General features: G+C 43.6%; 1 protein-coding gene across 1 annotated transcript in view; it reads right to left on the minus strand.

The window, feature by feature from the left end:
- Nucleotides 1–22314, minus strand: part of CMTR1 (cap methyltransferase 1) — a 61243-nt gene that overhangs the window by 22318 nt on the left and 16611 nt on the right. The window contains exons 6-11 of the mRNA XM_056568673.1: nt 18414–18485; nt 16682–16776; nt 10950–11022; nt 1989–2187; nt 503–621; nt 302–398 (exon numbers count right to left, since the gene is read on the minus strand). Coding sequence (XP_056424648.1) covers nt 302–398; nt 503–621; nt 1989–2187; nt 10950–11022; nt 16682–16776; nt 18414–18485 — 655 coding nt within the window. The remainder of the gene's footprint in view (nt 1–301; nt 399–502; nt 622–1988; nt 2188–10949; nt 11023–16681; nt 16777–18413; nt 18486–22314) is intronic.

Genomic DNA, 22314 nt, shown 5'->3' on the forward strand with positions numbered 1-22314 from the left:
AGATAGATAGATATGAGATAGATATGAGATAGATAGATAGATAGGAGAAAGATAGATATGAGATAGATAGATAGATAGATATGAGATAGATAGATATGAGAGAGATAGATATGAGAGAGATAGATAGATAGATAGGTATGAGATAGATAGATATGAGATAGATAGATAGATAGATATGAGATAGATAGATATGAGATAGATAGATAGATATGAGATAGATAGATATGAGATAGATAGATGGATAGATATGAGATAGATAGATATGAGATAGATATATGGATAGATAGATAGACCGTTTTACCTATTCTGACGACAGACAGTCCTACCAGGAACTGGCAGAGCATGAGCTGTTTGCTCAGTATCTCCTGGATGTTCTCCTGACCTTCCACAGAGAAGCCCTATAAGGAGGAGGACACATCCTCATGGACACACAGCCAACTATCCATCATAGTAATAGACTCTCTATATCCGTACATGGCACTGACGGCCCCCCCTTACATACCCCATCCGCCATCATGAAGTGCACCCCCTTGTGGTCTGTATTGTCCATAACAAAGTTACGAAAGGCTGTGATGTTCTCCGGGCGAGTGACGTCCCCGTCCCCTTCCACCCCTCCTTCACCTGTAATACAAACAAACATTAGAAGGGCCTGTTACATTGTATCCAGTCTAAATAATCCTCTCCTGGCCTGAGAGTTTGCTACAATGTGTCAGTCCAGGAGAAATGTCTCATTCGGCTATGCAGTCTCGCTGTAATCTGACCATGTATGTCCTGTATCATCTCCAATGGTGTATACCAGTGTTGCCCAACCAAGGTGTCTCTAGCAGTTGAAAAACTACAACTCCCAGCATGCCTGGACAGCCTTCGGCCCCCTGGTTTGGAAACACTGCTCTGTGCATTGCTTTTAGTCTCCCATCCACTGCCTAGACCAGTGTTTCCCAACCAGGGTGCCTCTAGCTGTTGCAAAACTACAACTCCCAGCATGCCCGGACAGCCTTTGGCTGTCCGGGCATGCTGGGATTGTAGCTTTGCAACAGCTGGAGGCACCCTGGTTGGGAAACACTGTCCCAGACCATGATACCTGCTGCTAAGCATGCTGGGAGTTGTAGTCTTGAAACAACTGAAGGCACCCTGGCTGGGAAACACTGGCCTAGTCCATGATACCTGCTGCTTAGCATGCTGGGAGTTGTAGTTTTGCAACTGCTGGAGGCACCCTGGTTGGGATACACTGGCCCAGACCATGAAACCTGCTGCTTAGCATGCTGGTGGTTGTAGTTTTGCAACAGCTGGAGGCACCCTGGTTGGGATACACTGGCATAGACCATGATACCTGCAGCTTAGCGCTCTGGGAATTGTAGTTTTACAACAGCTGGAGGCTCCCTGGTTGGGAAACACTGGCCTAGTCCATGATACCTGATGCTTAGCATGCAGGCAATTGTTGTTTTGCAACAGCTGGAGGCACCCTGGTTGGGAAACACTGGCCCAGACCATGAAACCTGCTGCTTAGCATGCTGGTGGTTGTAGTTTTGCAACAGCTGGAGGCACCCTGGTTGGGATACACTGGCATAGACCATGATACCTGCAGCTTAGCACTCTGGGAATTGTAGTTTTGCAACAGCTGGAGGCTCCCTGGTTGGGAAACACTGGCCTAGACCATGATACCTGCTGCTTAGCACTCTGGGAATTGTAGTTTTGCAACAGCTGGAGGCTCCCTGGTTGGGAAACACTGGCTTAGACCATGATACCTGATGCTTAGCATGCAGGTAATTGTAGTTTTGCAACAGCTGGAGGCACCCTGGTTGGGATACACTGGCATAGACACTTCAAAATATCCACAGAGCTCCAGTAACCTCCATTAGTTATATCTGTATACCTCCATGGGAACAGAATTGCCCCCCAGCACAGACACTTATGTGTATGAGATTATGAGGAGTCACGTTTTACTTTATTATCTCCTCCTACATTTCTACACAAGACAAAAGATTTACCATAATAAGGTTCGAAGAGTTCACTGGACGCTGAATAGAAGTCTTCCAGCTTGAAGTCGTTGGGTCCCTTGAGGGTCATACCGAACCCCTTGGCGTGCCATTTCTTTCTCCATAAGACGTATTCCGAAAAGCCCCCGGGACCGGCACAAACGTCCGCAAAATAAAGCAACTCAGAGTCTCGATCTTTCAGAACTGGTTTCTATAAAAACAAAAAGGATGAGACAGAGGAGACCACATGGAACAATAATAGTATATAGTAATAATATATAGTAATAATATATAGTAATAATATAAAGTAATCATATATAGTAATAATATATAGCAATCATTAATAGCAATAATATATAGTAATAATATATAGTAATAATATATAGTAATAATATAAAGTAATCATATATAGCAATAATATATAGTAATAATATATAGTAATAATATATAGTAATCATATATAGCAATCATATATAGTAATCATATATAGTAATCATATATAGTAATAATATATAGTAATCATATATAGCAATCATATATAGTAATCATATATAGTAATAATATATAGTAATCATATATAGTAATAATATATAGTAATCATATATAGTAATCATATATAGTAATAATATATAGTAATCATATATAGTAATAATATATAGTAATCATATATAGTAATCATATATAGTAATCATATATAGTAATCGTATATAGTAATAATATATAGTAATCATATATAGCAATCATATATAGTAATCATATATAGTAATAATATATAGCAATCATATATAGTAATCGTATATAGTAATAATATATAGTAATAATATATAGTAATAATATATAGTAATCATATATAGTAATAATATATAGTAATCAATCATATATAGTAATAATATATAGTAATCATATATAGTAATAATATATAGTAATCATATATAGTAATAATATATAGTAATCAATCATATATAGTAATAATATATAGTAATCATATATAGTAATCATATATAGTAATAATATATAGTAATAATATATAGTAATCAATCATATATAGTAATAATATATAGTAATAATATAAAGTAATCAATCATATATAGTAATCATATATAGTAATAATATATAGCAATCATATATAGTAATAATATACAGTAATAATATACAGTAATAGTATACAGTAATCGTATACAGTAATCGTATACAGTAATCGTATACAGTAGTCGTATACAGTAGTCGTATATAGTAGTCGTATATAGTAGTCGTATATAGTAATCGTATACAGTAATCGTATACAGTAATCGTATACAGTAGTCGTATACAGTAGTCGTATATAGTAGTCGTATATAGTAGTCGTATATAGTCATCATATATAGTAATCATATATAGTAATCATATATAGCAATAATATATAATAATCGTATATAGTAATAGTATATAGTAATCGTATATAGTAATCGTATACAGTAATAATATACAGTAATCGTATATAGTAATCGTATATAGTAATCGTATACAGTAATCGTATATAGTAATCGTATATAGTAGTCGTATATAGTAGTCGTATATAGTAGTCGTATATAGTAATCATATATAGTAATAATATATAGTAATCATATATAGTAATAGTATATAGTAATCGTATATAGTAGTCGTATATAGTAATCATTGTTGTATATGGTCATTCATATAAGATTCATTACTTGCAGATTTTCATATTGTTATTTTGTACGTTTTATTGGTTTCACATTTATATATATATATAATATATAGCTTTCATCTGCGTGCAGGTTGTGTGTCATTTACCGCACACACCTCCACGCTCCTATTTACTGTCCTTATCCTCTCTCCTCCTTTCCCCTTCCCCCCCCCTCTTTCTCACTCTGTTCTTTACCGTACTCCATCTTGGGGGGGGGGGGGGCCTTCACGCATCTTCTTGCCAGATTTTCCCGCCGCGATCCTCTCTTCGCGGGCTCAGAGTGTCGGAGGCGTGGTTTTGTGACGCACTCCGGACGCTCTCGCATACCTCATAGGCCGCGTGACCTATCACAGCGCTTGCGGTCGGAGTCTCGCGAGACTACGGCCGCGAACCCTGTAGCTGGTTTACGCCCCTTCTTCCCGCCACCAGTGTTGTGCGAACGGAGTGAGGGAGCGCCAGCATCGCGTACGGTCTGTTGTGTGCCTGTGGCTTAATCGAGCTATCTTGTAGTAGGCTTCCTTCTCTACCTGCCTAGTCAATACTCCTGTGAGCATAACTCGGTGTGTGAACAGGTAGCATAGACCCAGGGTCTGTTACCTCATAGAATTATCTGTAGATACCGCGCTATTTATATCCTAGCTACTTGTAGCTTATTATACTATCATGTCTGAAGATGATCATTTTGTTACCCCTGTACCCATATTGTCTGTAGCTGCTGGTGGTACTGTGGAGCTAGACGCTTCCCAATTTATGTCACCTTCACAACTTCAGGACCTTATTAACAAATCTGTCCAAGCTGCTTTAGCATCAGCTACTCTGCCTATTAAACCACAAGCCACTACATCGGGCATCCAACCTACAGGGGGTAAAGCCCGTTCTAAACGGAAACACGTGTCAGCCCAACTCTACTCCCCGACAGGGGAAGATAATAATATGTCCCAGACAGGACCCAACCCGGCCTGTCACGCCCCGCATCAATCTGAACAAGTACGACCCTTGGGCCTCAAGGAGACAATAAAGAGGCATAAGACCACCAGACGGTCTAAACCCAATTCTTTTGACACCTCTAATGATGACTCATCTACCGCATCGGAGATGGCTGATGATGATAATTCAGAGTCTGCGGACTCAGATGCGGGGCTCATGGCAGACTTCAATGATGCCACAACAAGCACGCCAAACGAGGCGATTTTAGATACACTAGGGCAGCCATTTTTCAGCCCTGATGCTATTTCGCATCCACGTTCAGGAGACTGGGCACCGCTACCTCAGGTCGCTCAGTATATAGAGTTCTGGACCAGAAGGGCTATCGACCGGTCCAATCGCAACAAATTACGGGCAGAATGCCCTAGACCTTTTATTGCTAAAAAAAGTGACATTAACGCCGGAAATAGATCCCGTCTTGCTCAAATACCTGACGCGGTCCGGTAGATACGCAAAGAAAGGGATTGAGCGTTCTTTTAAGCTCATCCAAGACAGGATTTTGGATATGTTAGGGCCACTGACCAAAATTCTAAATTTATCGGAACAGGCGGCCTCCACGGCCCAACCGGTCAACTTGGAGCAGCTAAGAGGCTGGGCCCAAAGGGCCGTGTGTATGCTCGGTAGTGCAAATACTACCTGCTCTATTGAAAGGAGGAGATCAATCCTCATGAAACTAGAGCCTCAACTGTCACATTTAGCTGAGAGCGAACCAGGTCCCTCGGCCGAGGGAATGTTGTTTGGAGAGGACTTACTTAAGAATATCAACAAATTTGTGTCCCTCTTCACAAGCCTTGACAAGGCCCAATCTTCACTGAAGAAGGCGGGCCAACCCGTCAAGGTTTTTGGCAAGGCCGGCAGAAGCAGAGGCCGATCTGCCGGCCGCAATGCTTCTTTCAGGCCCTACAACAGACCAGGGGCCCAACAATACCAGCCCGTACACCAGCCGTATGCTTTGCCAGTGGCTCAACCCGCACCATTTTTCCCCCCCCGGGGTCGACCATGGAGAGGACGCGGGGGACGTGGTTATCCCAGGTCACGCCCGACAACTGGTGAGTACCCTTCCACTTTCACTACCAAGTACCTTAGTGGGGGGCAGGCTAATGTATTTTACCCACGTCTGGTCCACGATTACGGCAGACGCCTGGGTTCTCAACACGGTGATGGGATACACCGTAGAATTCCTGTCTGTGCCAGTTCTAAATGTTATTCCACAACCAATACGGTTTTCTGTTCAAAATGTAGCCCTCATAGACGAGGAACTACTAGAACTTCGGACAAAAGGGGCTGTTCTGGAAGTAGACCCCCAGTCTCCAGGTTTTGTCAGCAACCTCTTCTTAGTCAAGAAGAAAGACGGCGGCTATCGCCCGGTGATAAACTTAAGAGATCTAAACCAGCATGTGACATATCGTCACTTCAAGATGGAAGGCATCCATCTATTAAGAGATCTTCTGCGGCCAGGAGACTGGCTAGTGAAAATCGACCTAAAGGACGCGTATCTCACCGTCCCAATGCACCATTCCTCACAGAAATTCCTAAGATTCCTGTGGAGAAACCGAATGTGGCAATTCACTTGCCTTCCATTCGGTTTGTAGTCGGCCCCGTGGTGTTTCACCAAGTTAATGAAACCCGTGGTAGCTGCTCTTCGGAGCAGGGGGGTGAGACTCATAATATATCTGGACGATCTACTGATCATGGCACGGTCCAGGTCTCAAGCTCTGCTACACAAACAGTGGACAGTGGCTCTGTTAGAGGAATTAGGATTCCTCATCAATCACAAGAAGTCGGTGCTTCATCCGGCCCAAGAGATGGAATTTTTGGGTTTTCTAGTGGACACCCAACTAGCCGTTTTACGTCTACCAACATCAAAACTGGCTCTGATTCGCAAGGAAATCAGGGCGGTTTTACACAAGGGTCAAACTTCTTTGAGGCTGATCGCACGGATAGTCGGCTTACTGTCAGCTTCCATTCAGGCGATTTTCCCAGCTCCACTCCATTATCGAGCACTCCAACGCCTCAAAACCCTGCATCTCCGGCAGGGTTTACGGTACGCCGACGAGGTAACACTATGTCCCGAATCGGTGTCGGAGTTGCATTGGTGGTTGCGTCATGCCGTAGAATGGAACGGCAGGACGATATTCAATTCCTGTCCGGACGTGATCATAGAATCCGATGCGAGTCGCCAAGGCTGGGGAGCTCGTTGCGGGCAGGACTCCACCGGAGGGATATGGTCAGAAGAGGAATCTCTTCTCCATATCAACGCTCTGGAACTCCTGGCAGCGTTTTTCGCTATCAGGAGCTTCCTGAGACAGAGGTCCAATTGTTGCGTATTATTACGCATGGACAACGTGGCGGCAGTACAATATATCAACCGCCTGGGAGGCACGAGATCCAGAATTTTGACGGACATTGCGTCCGACTTTTGGCATTTCTGTATGTCCCGGAATATCTTCCCTATAGCGGAATATCTTCCAGGGGTCGCCAACGAGGTGGCGGACTGGAATTCTCGCTACTTGATCGACTCCAGCGATTGGACCCTGGATTGGTCGGTTTTCCTGGCGCTCCAAGAGTTATGGGGCCCATTACATACGGACCTCTTTGCCTCACGCCTCAACTGTCAGTTACCCCTCCGTCAGAAGTGGGCGACAGGGACACATTATGCGTTCCCTCCGTTCCCTCTGATTATCAGAGTCCTTCTTCAAGTTGCGACTCAGAAAGCGACGATGGTTCTGCTCACTCCATGGTGGCCGACGCAACCGTGGTTTCCTCTTCTGTTGGGGATGTCTATGGACTATCCCAGATTAATTCCGCACTCACCTAGTCTAACGAATCCAGCCAAGGGTCTTCACCCGCTGGTTCTGGAGGGCAATCTCACGCTCCTAGCGTGGTTGGTTTCGGGGTGCCAGACCCAGGTGGCGAACTTTCACAATCAGCTAGAGATCTCCTCGCCTTGGCCTGGGCCCCCGGGACAAGATCGGTGTGTCGATCTGCATGGGCCTTGTGGGTTCGTTGGTGTGATCAACGACAAGTTGATCCCACTCAAGCACCTGTTCCAGTCATAGTGAACTACCTGGCGGATTCTTTTGAGATAGGAAAATCTTATAGTTCTCTAAATGTGTACAGATCCGCCATCTCGGCATATCATTGCCCAGAGGACTCTTTACCGGTTGATAAACATCCGTTAGTGTGTCGTCTCCTCAGGGGAGTTACATTTAAACATCCTCCTCGTACTAGGTACCAATCTACTTGGGATGTCTCCCGGGTGTTGGATACGTTTTCCTCTTGGGAAGACAACGAGATATTGTCATTGAAACTCCTGTCTTTTAAGTTGACTACATTATTATGTCTTGTTTCCATTAAAAGAGTATCGGATGTTAGAGCTCGACATCTCTAGGCGTCAATTCTCACCTGAAGGAGTACGCTTTTCCGTGGCTCAGCGAACCAAAACGGGTTTGCAATCAGTATTCTATCCCTTTTTTCCGTCGCACCCCAAACTTTGTGTGGTGCGCTGTCTCCAGATGTACGAGACTCGGACAGCGTCGGTACGGTCGCTTAATCATAGCCAATTGTTAATATCTTACGTGCAGCCGCACCTACCGGTTTCCTCGGCCACTTTGGCCAGGTGGGTGAGATCAGCCATGGAATTAGCAGGGATTGATATCTCCCTATTCGGTGCTCACTCGTCTAGGGGAGCAATGGCCACAAAAGTGGTTACTTCAGGAGGTTCTTTGTCAGACCTCTTGTTGGCGGCTGATTGGTCGTCGGAGACGACTTTTCGCCATTTCTATTTCAGGCCAGGAGAACATGTGTCGGTATCAGTTCTTTAACTGTTATGTTTTGTCTTCTTTTATTCGAAGTTAGCTTTAAACTTGCATAAGATATGAGCCTCCTGTCTGATATATAAATCGAGATTTTCCTAGCTTGTGACGGAAAATATAAGTTATATGAAGACAGGAGGCGAGTATCTTCCCTCCCGACCCAACCCTGTTATGCTGTTTCTTGTCTTTCCAGGGTATTGAGCGGAGACGGTGAAGACGTCCTGGTATTGTAGAAGACTGATGTTTTCTGTCGACATTGTTCATTAACAGTTTTGCGGTCCTGTTGGCCGGCGGTTCGGAAGGGTCCAAGCGGCACGGTTCCGGTGTTCGATGGTTCGGTTGACGTTCAAGAAATTTGCATAAAGAAAGAGGAAGAGGATCTACAAGCAGCCCCCTTTTATAGCAGCCAGTCAGGCTAGGAGGGGAGGAGTGTACAGGGGACTGCTGGGAATTGTAGTTTTTTGTTTTGAAAAAATTGCATGATGTTTCTGCTATGAGCATTAAAGAAAGAAAGATTAATGCATAAGATACTCGCCTCCTGTCTTCATATAACTTATATTTTCCGTCACAAGCTAGGAAAATCTCGATTTATATCCTGTATTATACTCCAGAGCTGTACTCACTATTCTGCTGGTGAGATCACTGTGTACATACATTACATTACTTATCCTGTACTGATCCTGAGTTATATCCTGTATTATACCCCAGAGCTGTACTCACTATTCTGCTGGTGAGGTCACTGTGTACATATATTACATTACTTATTCTGTACTGATCCTGAGTTATATCCTGTATTATACTCCAGAGCTGTACTCACTATTCTGCTGGTGAGGTCACTGTATACATACATTACATTACTTATCCTGTACTGATCCTGAGTTATATCCTGTATTATACCCCAGAGCTGTACTCACTATTCTGCTGGTGAGGTCACTGTGTACATACATTACATTACTTATCCTGTACTGATCCTGAGTTATATCCTGTATTATACTCCAGAGCTGTACTCACTATTCTGCTGGTGAGGTCACTGTGTACATACATTACATTACTTATCCTGTACTGATCCTGAGTTGTATCCTGTATTATACTCCAGAGCTGTACTCACTATTCTGCTGGTGGGGTCACTGTGTACATACATTACATTACTTATCCTGTACTGATCCTGAGTTATATTCTGTATTATACCCCAGAGCTGTACTCACTATTCTGCTGGTGAGGTCACTGTGTACATACATTACATTACTTATCCTGTACTGATCCTGAGTTATATCCTCTATTATACTCCAGAGCTGTACTCACTATTCTGCTGGTGAGGTCACTGTGTACATACATTACATTACTGATCCTGTACTGATCCTGAGTTATATCCTGTATTATACCCCAGAGCTGTACTCACTATTCTGCTGGTGGGGTCACTGTGTACATACATTACATTACTTATCCTGTACTGATCCTGAGTTATATCCTGTATTATACTCCAGAGCTGTACTCACTATTCTGCTGGTGGGGTCACTGTGTACATACATTACATTACTTATCCTGTACTGATCCTGAGTTATATTCTGTATTATACTCCAGAGCTGTACTCACTATTCTGCTGGTGAGGTCACTGTGTACATACATTACATTACTTATCCTGTACTGATCCTGAGTTATATCCTGTATTATACTCCAGAGCTGTACTCACTATTCTGCTGGTGAGGTCACTGTGTATATACATTACATTACTTATCCTGTACTGATCCTGAGTTATATCCTGTATTATACACCAGAGTTGTACTCACTATTCTGCTGGTGAGATCACTGTGTACATACATTACATTACTTATCCTGTACTGATCCTGAGTTATATCCTGTATTATACCCCAGAGCTGCACTCACTATTCTGCTGGTAGAGTCATTGAGGAGATTTATCAGAGATTTAGACTTTTTTTTTTTCCTGTCTATAATTGTTGCACAGAAAGTCGCAGTCTAAATACGTGCAACTTTTTGCGACTTTTTCTTTAGAGGATTTTTAGCACGATGCATTTTAGTCTATTTTAGACAGACAAATGCATTGGTGCTAAATTTATCAATAGCGACTTTTCGGCAAAAATTTGCATTGGGCTAAAGTCCGCTGAAGTGTCAGACGATGCTGGAGCAGGTTTAAATACAGTCTAAATCATAGATCCCCAAGTCCGTGCGCAGAAATGATCGAGAGTCCTGTGACCTTTTTATAAATGAGGAGCACAATAGACCGGACTAACCCTCTGTAGTTTGGTCTATACTGATCCAGAAAATAGACTAAATCCCCCATCACATTTATCCATTATCTACCATAAATAAAACAGATTTACCATCTACAACTAGAACTAGACTTCCAGTGAATGAGTTGTAATTACTTACACAGACCATGGAGTGGCGCTATTTCAATAATTAGAGAAAGCCCCTCTTTTTTATCTCACAGAATGCTTAAAGCCTAAAAATAAAAAATGAAGTCCTCACCCCCTGAGGGTCTTTGGGGTTAGTGAACATATAGTCAAACACGTGGTCGATATTCGCCATCTTCATCGCGGCCCTGGAAAAGAGATGAAAAACGTAAAGCTCAGCAGCAGCACAAAATACACACTGGTTATAGGGGTCACCGATGGGGTCATGTACTAATATAGGGGTCACTGATGGGGTCATGTACTAATATAGGGGTCACCAATGGGGTCATGTACTAATATAGGGGTCACCGATGGGGTCATGTACTAATATAGACGTCACTGATGGGGTCATGTACTAATATAGGGGTCACCGATGGGGTCATGTACTAATATAGGGGTCACCAATGGGGTCATGTACTAATATAGGGGTCACCAATGGGGTCATGTACTAATATAGGGGTCTCTGATGGGGTCATGTACTAATATAGGGGTCTCTGATGGGGTCATGTACTAATATAGGGGTCACTGATGGGGTCATGTACTAATATAGGGGTCTCTGATGGGGTCATGTACTAATATAGGGGTCACTGATGGGGTCATGTACTAATATAAGGGTCACCGATGGGGTCATGTACTAATATAGGGGTCACTGATGGGGTCATGTACTAATATAGGGGTCACTGATGGGGTCATGTACTAATATAGGGGTCACTGATGGGGTCATGTACTAATATAGGGGTCACTGATGGGGTCATGTACTAATATAGACGTCACTGATGGGGTCATGTACTAATATAGGGGTCACTGATGGGGTCATGTACTAATATAGGGGTCACTGATGGGGTCATGTACTAATATAGGGGTCACTGATGGGGTCATGTACTAATATAGGGGTCACTGATGGGGTCATGTACTAATATAGGGGTCACTGATGGGGTCATGTACTAATATAGACGTCACTGATGGGGCCATGTACTAATATAGGGGTCACTGATGGGGCCATGTACTAATATAGGGGTCACTGATGGGGTCATATACTAATATAGGGGTCTCTGATGGGGTCATGTACTAATATAGGGGTCTCTGATGGGGTCATGTGCTAATATAGGGGTCACTGATGGGGTCATGTACTAATATAGGGGTCACTGATGGGGTCAGGTACTAATATAGACGTCACTGATGGGGTCATGTACTAATATAAGGGTCACTGATGGGGTCATGTACTAATATAGGGGTCACTGATGGGGCCATGTACTAATATAGGGGTCACTGATGGGGTCATATACTAATATAGGGGTCTCTGATGGGGTCATGTACTAATATAGGGGTCTCTGATGGGGTCATGTGCTAATATAGGGGTCACTGATGGGGTCATGTACTAATATAGGGGTCACTGATGGGGTCAGGTACTAATATAGACGTCACTGATGGGGTCATGTACTAATATAAGGGTCACTGATGGGGTCATGTACTAATATAGGGGTCACTGATGGGGTCATGTACTAATATAGGGGTCACTGATGGGGTCATGTACTAATATAGGGGTCACTGATGGGGTCATGTACTAATATAGGGGTCTCTGATGGGGTCATGTGCTAATATAGGGGTCACTGATGGGGTCATGTACTAATATAGACGTCACTGATGGGGTCATGTACTAATATAGGGGTCACTGATGGGGTCATGTACTAATATAGGGGTCACTGATGGGGTCATGTACTAATATAGGGGTCACTGATGGGGTCATGTACCAATATAGGGGTCACTGATGGGGTCATGTACTAATATAGGGGTCACTGATGGGGTCATGTACTAATATAGGGGTCACTGATGGGGTCATGTACTAATATAGACGTCACTGATGGGGTCATGTACTAATATAGACGTCACTGATGGGGTCATGTACTAATATAGACGTCACTGATGGGGTCATGTACTAATATAGGGGTCACTGATGGGGTCATGTACTAATATAGGGGTCACTGATGGGGTCATGTACTAATATAGGGGTCACTGATGGGGTCATGTACTAATATAGACGTCACTAATCGGGTCATGTACTAATATAGGGGGTCACCGATGGGGTCATGTACTAATATAGGGGTCACCGATGGGGTCATGTACTAATATAGGGGTCACTGATGGGGCCATGTACTAATATAGGGGTCACCGATGGGGTCATGTACTAATATAGGGGGTCACTGATGGGGTCATGTACTAATATAGGGGTCTCTGATGGGGTCATGTACTAATATAGGGGTCTCTGATGGGGTCATGTGCTAATATAGGGGTCACTGATGGGGTCATGTACTAATATAGACGTCACTGATGGGGTCATGTACTAATATAGGGGTCACTGATGGGGTCATGTACTAATATAGGGGTCACTGATGGGGTCATGTACTAATATAGGGGTCACTGATGGGGTCATGTACCAATATAGGGGTCACTGATGGGGTCATGTACTAATATAGGGGTCACTGATGGGGTCATGTACTAATATAGGGGTCACTGATGGGGTCATGTACTAATATAGGGGTCACTGATGGGGTCATGTACTAATATAGGGGTCACTGATGGGGTCATGTACTGATATAGGCGTCACTGATGGGGTCATGTACTAATATAGGGGTCACTGATGGGGTCATGTACTAATATAGGGGGTCACTGATGGGGTCATATACTAATATAGGGGTCACTGATGGGGTCATGTACTAATATAAGGGTCACTGATGGGGTCATGTACTAATATAGGGGTCACTGATGGGGTCATGTACTAATATAGGGGTCACTGATGGGGTCATGTGCTAATATAGGGGTCACTGATGGGGTCATGTACTAATATAGACGTCACTGATGGGGTCATGTACTAATATAGGGGTCACTGATGGGGCCATGTACTAATATAGGGGTCACTGATGGGGTCATGTACTAATATAGGGGTCACTGATGGGGTCATGTACTAATATAGGGGTCTCTGATGGGGTCATGTGCTAATATAGGGGTCACTGATGGGGTCATGTACTAATATAGGGGTCACTGATGGGGTCATGTACTAATATAGGGGGTCACTGATGGGGTCATATACTAATATAGGGGTCACTGATGGGGTCATGTACTAATATAGGGGTCACTGATGGGGTCATGTACTAATATAGACGTCACTGATGGGGTCATGTACTAATATAGGGGTCACTGATGGGGTCATGTACTAATATAGGGGTCACTGATGGGGTCATGTACTAATATAGGGGTCACTGATGGGGTCATGTACCAATATAGGGGTCACTGATGGGGTCATGTACTAATATAGGGGTCACTGATGGGGTCATGTACTAATATAGGGGTCACTGATGGGGTCATGTACTAATATAGGGGTCACTGATGGGGTCATGTACTAATATAGGGGTCACTGATGGGGTCATGTACTAATATAGGGGGTCACTGATGGGGTCATATACTAATATAGGGGTCACTGATGGGGTCATGTACTAATATAGGGGTCACTGATGGGGTCATGTACTAATATAGGGGTCACTGATGGGGTCATGTACTAATATAGGGGTCTCTGATGGGGTCATGTGCTAATATAGGGGTCACTGATGGGGTCATGTACTAATATAGACGTCACTGATGGGGTCATGTACTAATATAGGGGTCACTGATGGGGTCATGTACTAATATAGGGGGTCACTGATGGGGTCATATACTAATATAGGGGTCACTGATGGGGTCATGTACTAATATAGGGGTCACTGATGGGGTCATGTACTAATATAGGGGTCACTGATGGGGTCATGTACTAATATAGGGGTCTCTGATGGGGTCATGTGCTAATATAGGGGTCACTGATGGGGTCATGTACTAATATAGACGTCACTGATGGGGTCATGTACTAATATAGGGGTCACTGATGGGGTCATGTACTAATATAGGGGTCACTGATGGGGTCATGTACTAATATAGGGGTCACTGATGGGGTCATGTACCAATATAGGGGTCACTGATGGGGTCATGTACTAATATAGGGGTCACTGATGGGGTCATGTACTAATATAGGGGTCACTGATGGGGTCATGTACTAATATAGGGGTCACTGATGGGGTCATGTACTAATATAGGGGTCACTGATGGGGTCATGTACTGATATAGGCGTCACTGATGGGGTCATGTACTAATATAGGGGTCTCTGATGGGGTCATGTACTAATATAGGGGGTCACTGATGGGGTCATATACTAATATAGGGGTCACTGATGGGGTCATGTACTAATATAAGGGTCACTGATGGGGTCATGTACTAATATAGGGGTCACTGATGGGGTCATGTACTAATATAGGGGTCACTGATGGGGTCATGTACTAATATAGACGTCACTGATGGGGTCATGTACTAATATAGGGGTCACTGATGGGGTCATGTACTAATATAGACGTCACTGATGGGGTCATGTACTAATATAGGGGTCACTGATGGGGTCATGTACTAATATAGGCATCTTCCCTTGACTATTTGTATAAAACATGGTTACAGAAAAAGTTAAATGCAGAGAATGACGAGGGGTTCACCCTGCATCATCCCCAGTACTAAGTGATCTAAGATGGTCTTGGTTGCTAAAGATTAATTGCCTAGCAACCATAGAAGTCACGAGGATATAACAATGAATCCTGAAGAACCAAAACACCCCGTATCTAAGTAATCTAAGATCATCTGGTTCCTTTTCAAGTTGCTGTGCAGTATATCCTTAGCAACCAGACCATCTAAGATTACATAGGGGGGTTCTGGTTGCTAAGGATTCACTGTTACGTCTTCATGACCTTATGGTTTCTAGGCAATGAATGCTTAGTAACCACCCTAGAGTGAACTGAGGTGGGTCTGGTTGTTAAGGATTAATTGTAACATCTTCTAAACTCAGTGGTTGCTAGGCAATAATTCCTTAGCAACCATGCAACCCAAGACCTCATGATCTTCATTAAAGGGGTACTCCACCCCTAGACATCTTATCCCCAATCCAAAGGCGGGACCCCTCAGTCTCAGTGCTGCACCCAGAATTGGTTTAAAGCGTTGGGTTCAGCGGTGGAGGCTCGTGACGTCACGACCACGCCCCCTCAATGCAAGTCTGTAGGAGGGGGCGTGACTACCATCACGCCCCCTCCCATAGACTTGCATTGAGGGGGCATGCGCGTGACATCACGAGCGGGGCGGGGCATGGCTGTGAAATCATGAGCGGGGCGGGGCATGGCCGTGACATCACGAGCGGGGCGGGGCATGCGCATGACATCACGAGCGGGGCGGGGCATGACTGTGATGTCACAAGCCTCCGCCCCACATCGCCAGTCATCCGGTATGGAGCGAGGTTCCCTCCATGTACCGGATGTCTGGGGTGCCGAGTTCGAGATCTAATTCTTTGGATAGGGGATAAGATGTCTAGGGGTGGAGTACCCCTTTAAGGATTCATTGCCTAGCAACCTCAGAAGTAAAAGATGCTTAGTAACCATGCTAAAGATTTGTTGCCTAGAAACATCAGAAACACTGATGTTATAATGTGGCAACCAGACTGTCAGACAGGACGCAGCTCAGCTGTGCTGCACTATTCAGATCCTCTGCATGTTTCCCTCTGTGGGTTTTAGTTGCAGCGGATTTTCTTCAGCAGACCCCATTGAAGTCAACGTAATCTGCTGTAGGCTTTTCGCTGAGGAAAATCTACCACGGCTAAAATCCACAGCGGGAAACTTGTAGAAAATCCTGCAGTGTGAACAAACCCTTCAGATTTTTATGTAGGGGACGTGAGATACAAGCAACGCCGACCTGTTTAGGAAGAAGACCCCGCGGATCATCTCGTAAGGGTTGGAGCGCGTCCGGGCTCTTCTCATTTCCTCCCCTTCCAACTCGTCAAATGCATTCTGTAGTAAAAGACTAAATATTAAAGGGGTATTTTGGAATATTTTTAATTTGACTGTGCTACAGGGGCTGTAATGTAAGTGTAGCTCATAATATAGTGTCTGTACCTGTGTTTGATGGATGGTCTCCCAACTCTTATGTGATCTTTGCCCCAATGTTCATTTTTAGGAACATACAAAATGAGTGTTGTCTGGTTTTCCCAGGTTTCAGTGTGGGGTGAGACATTACATCACAAGTTAGGGGTTCAAAGGGAGCATGTCTGTGCTTCAATTGTAATTGGAATTGTAGTTTCAAGCACAGCACAACTGGAAGGGGGCTCAGCTGTGCTGCAATGGGTGGGGTGACGGATGTGTGGGAGAGAGATAAGTCACTTCCCACCTACAAACAAGGGATCCATCCTGGGGATTGTAATTGGAATAGGGCACAGAAACAGGAAATAAAAAAAATGAAAATAGCCGCCACTAGGGCGTCATCTGTCTTTATGCAGACAGACTACTCTGTATTTTGCAGCATACTGGATACTGGCCATAAAGTGTGTTGGTATCCAGGATAGGAGATCACCATTGCACCACTACAGCCTTTAGCTGTTCCTAACCTACAACTCCCATGATGGTAGTTGTAGTTTTGCAACAGCTGGGAGTACAATCTTTGTAAAACTCTGTGTTAGAGCTGTGTATTCTCCAGCTGTGTGCCTCCAGCTCTTGCAAAACTACAGACAAAGGATGTGTGGGCATGCTGGGAGTTGTAGTTTTGCAATAGCTACAGGCAACACTGCTCTAACATAGTGCTTTACAAACACTGCAGCTCAAGCTGTTGAAAGACTACAACTCCCAGCATGCTTAAACCACCAAAGCTTTCTCTGACTCCTTAATGACAAAGAAACTGATCAGACATTCAGGAGTCTGTGAAAACAGAATGACACACATAGTGACAGCTATGTTGATTGGTATCCAGCTTTACTAGGAACAGATAGAACATGAATGCATAAAAACTACTGTGCAGTGATTTGCAGTCTGCCCAGAGATGAAAAGGTTACAGAGTGCAGTGATTTCCAGACTGAGTCATCCACAGTGAGGGAGAGAGATCGACACGCCCCCTCCACAAGGCAAAAACACAAAGCAAGTGAGCAACATATAAATGCTATTTGTTAGGGATATACAGGTTCTAGACACAAACATGATATGTACATGATCCGGAATAGGTACTAACTTTTTTTAAAACATTTTTGAATTATGACAGGTACGCTTTAATGAGTGTGTAAAGATAAAATGAAGAGGGTCGCTAAAACTGCTGACTCTTGTAGTCCCTTTCAACACTACATACTTTACAGCAGTCCTAGGAACATAATTCCCAGAAGTCTCTGTTTTATTAACACACTTGAAATACAGATATACCAGGCACTGCTCTATGTGCTACCGATAGTCCCGTAGAACAGCTCTGTGTGGCGTCTTCGGGTGCAAACATTCATAAACAAGCATAGCTTCAAATATGGAAAAGTAGCAAGACGGAAAGAAGTCGCACTCACCCGGACTGTAGTTGCAACTACAGTCCGGGTGAGTGCGACTTCTTTCCGTCTTGCTACTTCTCTGTTTAATTAACACTGACAGTCGTGTAGCTTAGACGGTGAGGGGATTCTGACCTTGCATTCTAGAAGGCTTCGGAGGAGGGGCTCTTGGCAGAACTCGGTCTCGTCGTCGATGATCAGCTTCCGCTGAAACACAAGATGGCAGTAGAGAGTGTAAGCTGACAACCTGTTACTACACTACCTATCTATGTCATCCCTTCTGGACCTACTTAAAACATAGAAATGTCATTAAAATCACAAACCCTTGATAAAAGTTTGAATACTAACTGTGACTTCCCGCAGAATGGCACTCCGCCTCGCCCTCTGTCACGCCTACAGAGGGACACACGGCATCTATGTGCACCTCAGCTACAGGGATGCAGTCTGGTATCATGCATTTCACGTGCTACATCTTTTTCCCTGTATAGCTTCTATTTTTCTATCAGCTGACTACCTCCTGAAGAACCCTGATGTTCTCTTAAATGGGGAAACGCGTTGAGGAAGCCAAAATATTTTTTATTTATTTGTAGATTTGTAAATGGTGATGCATCATCATTAGGGCAATTATAAGGTATTGTCAATTAGGGTGTTTTAGGGTCCTAAAATGGACAGCCTATGTTTGAAGTGGGGGCTCATCCTCCACTGTTAGGCAGGGTACGTTTAGGAGCAGCATGTTAGGGACAACAATTTGATAATCTTGCATATTATATGTATTGTTCCCCTACCAGAATGTGTTCTATTGCTGGCTCCTGCTGTATCCATCTGTTCTTCGCCTCTGCTAAATCATGAATGACCTTTTATATTATATTATCTAATCTTTATTTGATTGGTACTTGCATATGTGATTATTCCGACTATTGCTCCTTAATGTATATGCATTTATACTACACCCAATATAATACCCCCTTTTTACATACTATTTGGGGTCAGTATTTACTCTGAGTGTGGATAAAGGGGTTCTCCGGCCCTAAGACATCTTATCTCCTATCCAAAGGATAGTGGATAAGATGTCTGACCGCGGTGGTCCCGCCGCTGGGGACCCCCGCAATCTTGCATTCGGCACCCACCTCTTTGAGCTGCACTCCACGCTGCCAGCTCACAAACTGCCTTGTGCCGACCAAGGGGACGGAGTATCGTGACGGCACGACTCCACCCCCGTGTGATGTCACCCCCCCGCTATGCAAGTCTAAGGGAGGGGGCGTGACGGCCGTCACGCCCCCTCCCATAGACTTGCATAGCGGGGGCGGGGCGTGACGTCATGATACTCCGGCCCAGTGGTCGGCACAAGGCAGTTTGTGAGCTGGCAGCGTGGCGTGCAGCTCAAAAAGATAGGGGATAAGATGTCTTAGGGACGGAGTCCCCCTTTAAAGCATATTTCTAGGTTATTATTCTACACTAGATAACACGCATTGACTTATTTGTATTTTTTGCACACCATACAAACTACTTATAATAGCGCCATTTTCACATATTGGTGTTTATATATTTTATATTAAAGATCTCATTAAAGGTTAGATTTTAAAAGGGTATTGTGTTTTGTATTAAACGGTAGGTTCCGTACCCATACCAGTTAATTTGATATATGGTAAACCTTTCACACCTACAAATTGACTGCAGGGTGCCGATGGGTTTTGATGGATGCCAGGAGATGAATGAAAGCCCCAATGTCTGTCATATATGTATTCCTTTCAGACTGTGTGTTTTACACGTTTACAAGTTATACATTTAAAAATAACATTTATTTGAAAAAAGCAGCTCCCAAACGTTTCTTTTAATAATAAAAAGTGCTGGGTCATTACCCTCTTAAGGACCCAGCCATTTTACACCTTAGGACCCGGCCATTTTACACCTTAGGACCCGGCCATTTTTTGCACATCTGAACACTGTCACTTTAAACATTAATAACTCTGGAATGCTTTTAGTTATCCTTCTGATTCCGAGATTGTTTTTTCGTGACATATTCTACTTTAACATAGTGGTAAAAAAAATTGTAACTTGCATCATTTCTTGGTGAAAAATGTGAAAATTTTATGAAAAATTGGAAAATTTTGCATTTTTCTAACTTTGAAGCTCTCTGCTTGTAAGGAAAATGGATATTCAAAATATTTAAAATTTTTTTTCACATCTACAATATGTCTACTTTATGTTTGCATCATAAAATTGACAAGTTTTGACTTTTCGAAGACACCAGAGGGCTTCAAAGTTCAGCAGCAATTTTCCACAAAATTTTCAAACTCACTATTTTTCAGGGGCCAGTTCAGATTGAAGTGGATTTGAAGGGTCTTCATCTTAGAAATACCCGATAAAAGACCCCATTATAAAAACTACACCCCCCAAAGTATACAAAATGATATTCGGTCAGCCTTTTAACCCTTTAGGTGTTTCACAGGAATAGCAGGAAAGTGAAGGAGAAAATTCACAATCTTCATTTTTTACACTCGCGTGTTCTTGTAGACCCAATTTTTGAATTTTTACGAGGGGTAAAAGGAGAAAATTTATACTTATTTCTCTCGAGTAAGCACATACCTCATATGTCTATGTAAAGTGTTCGGCGGGCGCAGTAGAGGGCTCAGAACCGAAGGAGCGACAAGGGGATTTTAGAGAGTACGTTTTTCTGAAATGGTTTTTGGGGGGCATGTTGCATTTAGGAAGCCCCTATGGTGCCAGAACAGCAAAAAAAAAAAAAAAAACACATGGCATACCATTTTGGAAACAAGACCCCTTGAGGAACGTAACAAGGAATAAAGCGAGCCTTAATACCCCACAGCGGTTTCACAACTTTTGCATACGTTAAAAAAAAAAAAAATTTCATTAAAATGGGTGTTTCCCCCCAAATTTCACGTTTTTGCAAGGGTTAATAGCAAAAAATACCCCCCAAAATTTGAAATCCCATCTCTTCTGAGTATGGAGGTACCCCATAAGTGGACCTGAAGTGCACTACGAGCGAACTACAATGCTCAGAAGAGAAGGAGTCATATTTGGCTTTTTGGGGGGCATGTCGCATTTAGGAAGCCCCTATGGTGCCAGAACAGCAAAAAAAAAACACACATGGCATACCATTTTGGAAACTAGACCCCTTGAGGAACGTAACAAGGGGTACAGTGAGCATTTGCCCCCCACTGGTGTCTGACAGATCTTTGGAACAGTGGTCTGTACAACATTTTTAATTTGCACAGCCCACTGTTCCAAAGATCTGTCAGACACCAGTGGGGTGTAAATTCTCACTGCACCCCTCATTACATTCCGTGAGGGGTGTAGTTTCCGAAATGGGGTCACATGTGTTTTTTTTTTTTTTTTTTGCGTTTGTCAGAACTGCTGTAACAATCAGCCACCCCTGTGCAAATCACCTCAAATGTACATGGTGCACTCTCCCTTCTGGGCCTTGTTGTGCGCCCCCAGAGCACTTTGCGCCCACATATGGGGTATCTCCGTAGTCGGGAGAAATTGCGTTACAAATTTTGGGGGGCTTTTTTCCCTTTTACCTCTTGTCAAAATGAAAAGTATAGGGCAACACCAGCATGTTAGTGTAAAAAATTAATTTTTTTACACTAACATGCTGGTGTAGACCCCAACTTCACATTTTCATAAGGGGTGAAAGGAGAAAAAGCCCCCCAAAATTTGTAAGGCAATTTCTCCCGAGTACGGCGATACCCCATGTGTGTCCCAAAACTGTTGCCTTGAAATACGACAGGTCTCCAAAGAGAGAGCGCCATGTGCATTTGAGGCCTGAATTAGGGATTTGCATAGGGGTGGACATAGGGGTATTCTACGCCAGTGATTCCCAAACAGGGTGCCTCCAGCTGTTGCAAAACTCCCAGCATGCTTGGACAGTCAACGGCTGTCCGGCAATACTGGGAGTTGTTGTTTTGCAACAGCTGGAGGCTCCATTTTGGAAACAGTGGCGTACCAGACGTTTTTCATTTTTATTGGGGAGGGGAGGGGGGCTGTGTAGGGGTATGTGTAGTATATGTAGTGT

The sequence above is a fragment of the Hyla sarda genome, chromosome 3 (genome assembly GCF_029499605.1).
Source record: "Hyla sarda isolate aHylSar1 chromosome 3, aHylSar1.hap1, whole genome shotgun sequence".
In the NCBI taxonomy this organism is placed as follows: domain Eukaryota; kingdom Metazoa; phylum Chordata; class Amphibia; order Anura; family Hylidae; genus Hyla; species Hyla sarda.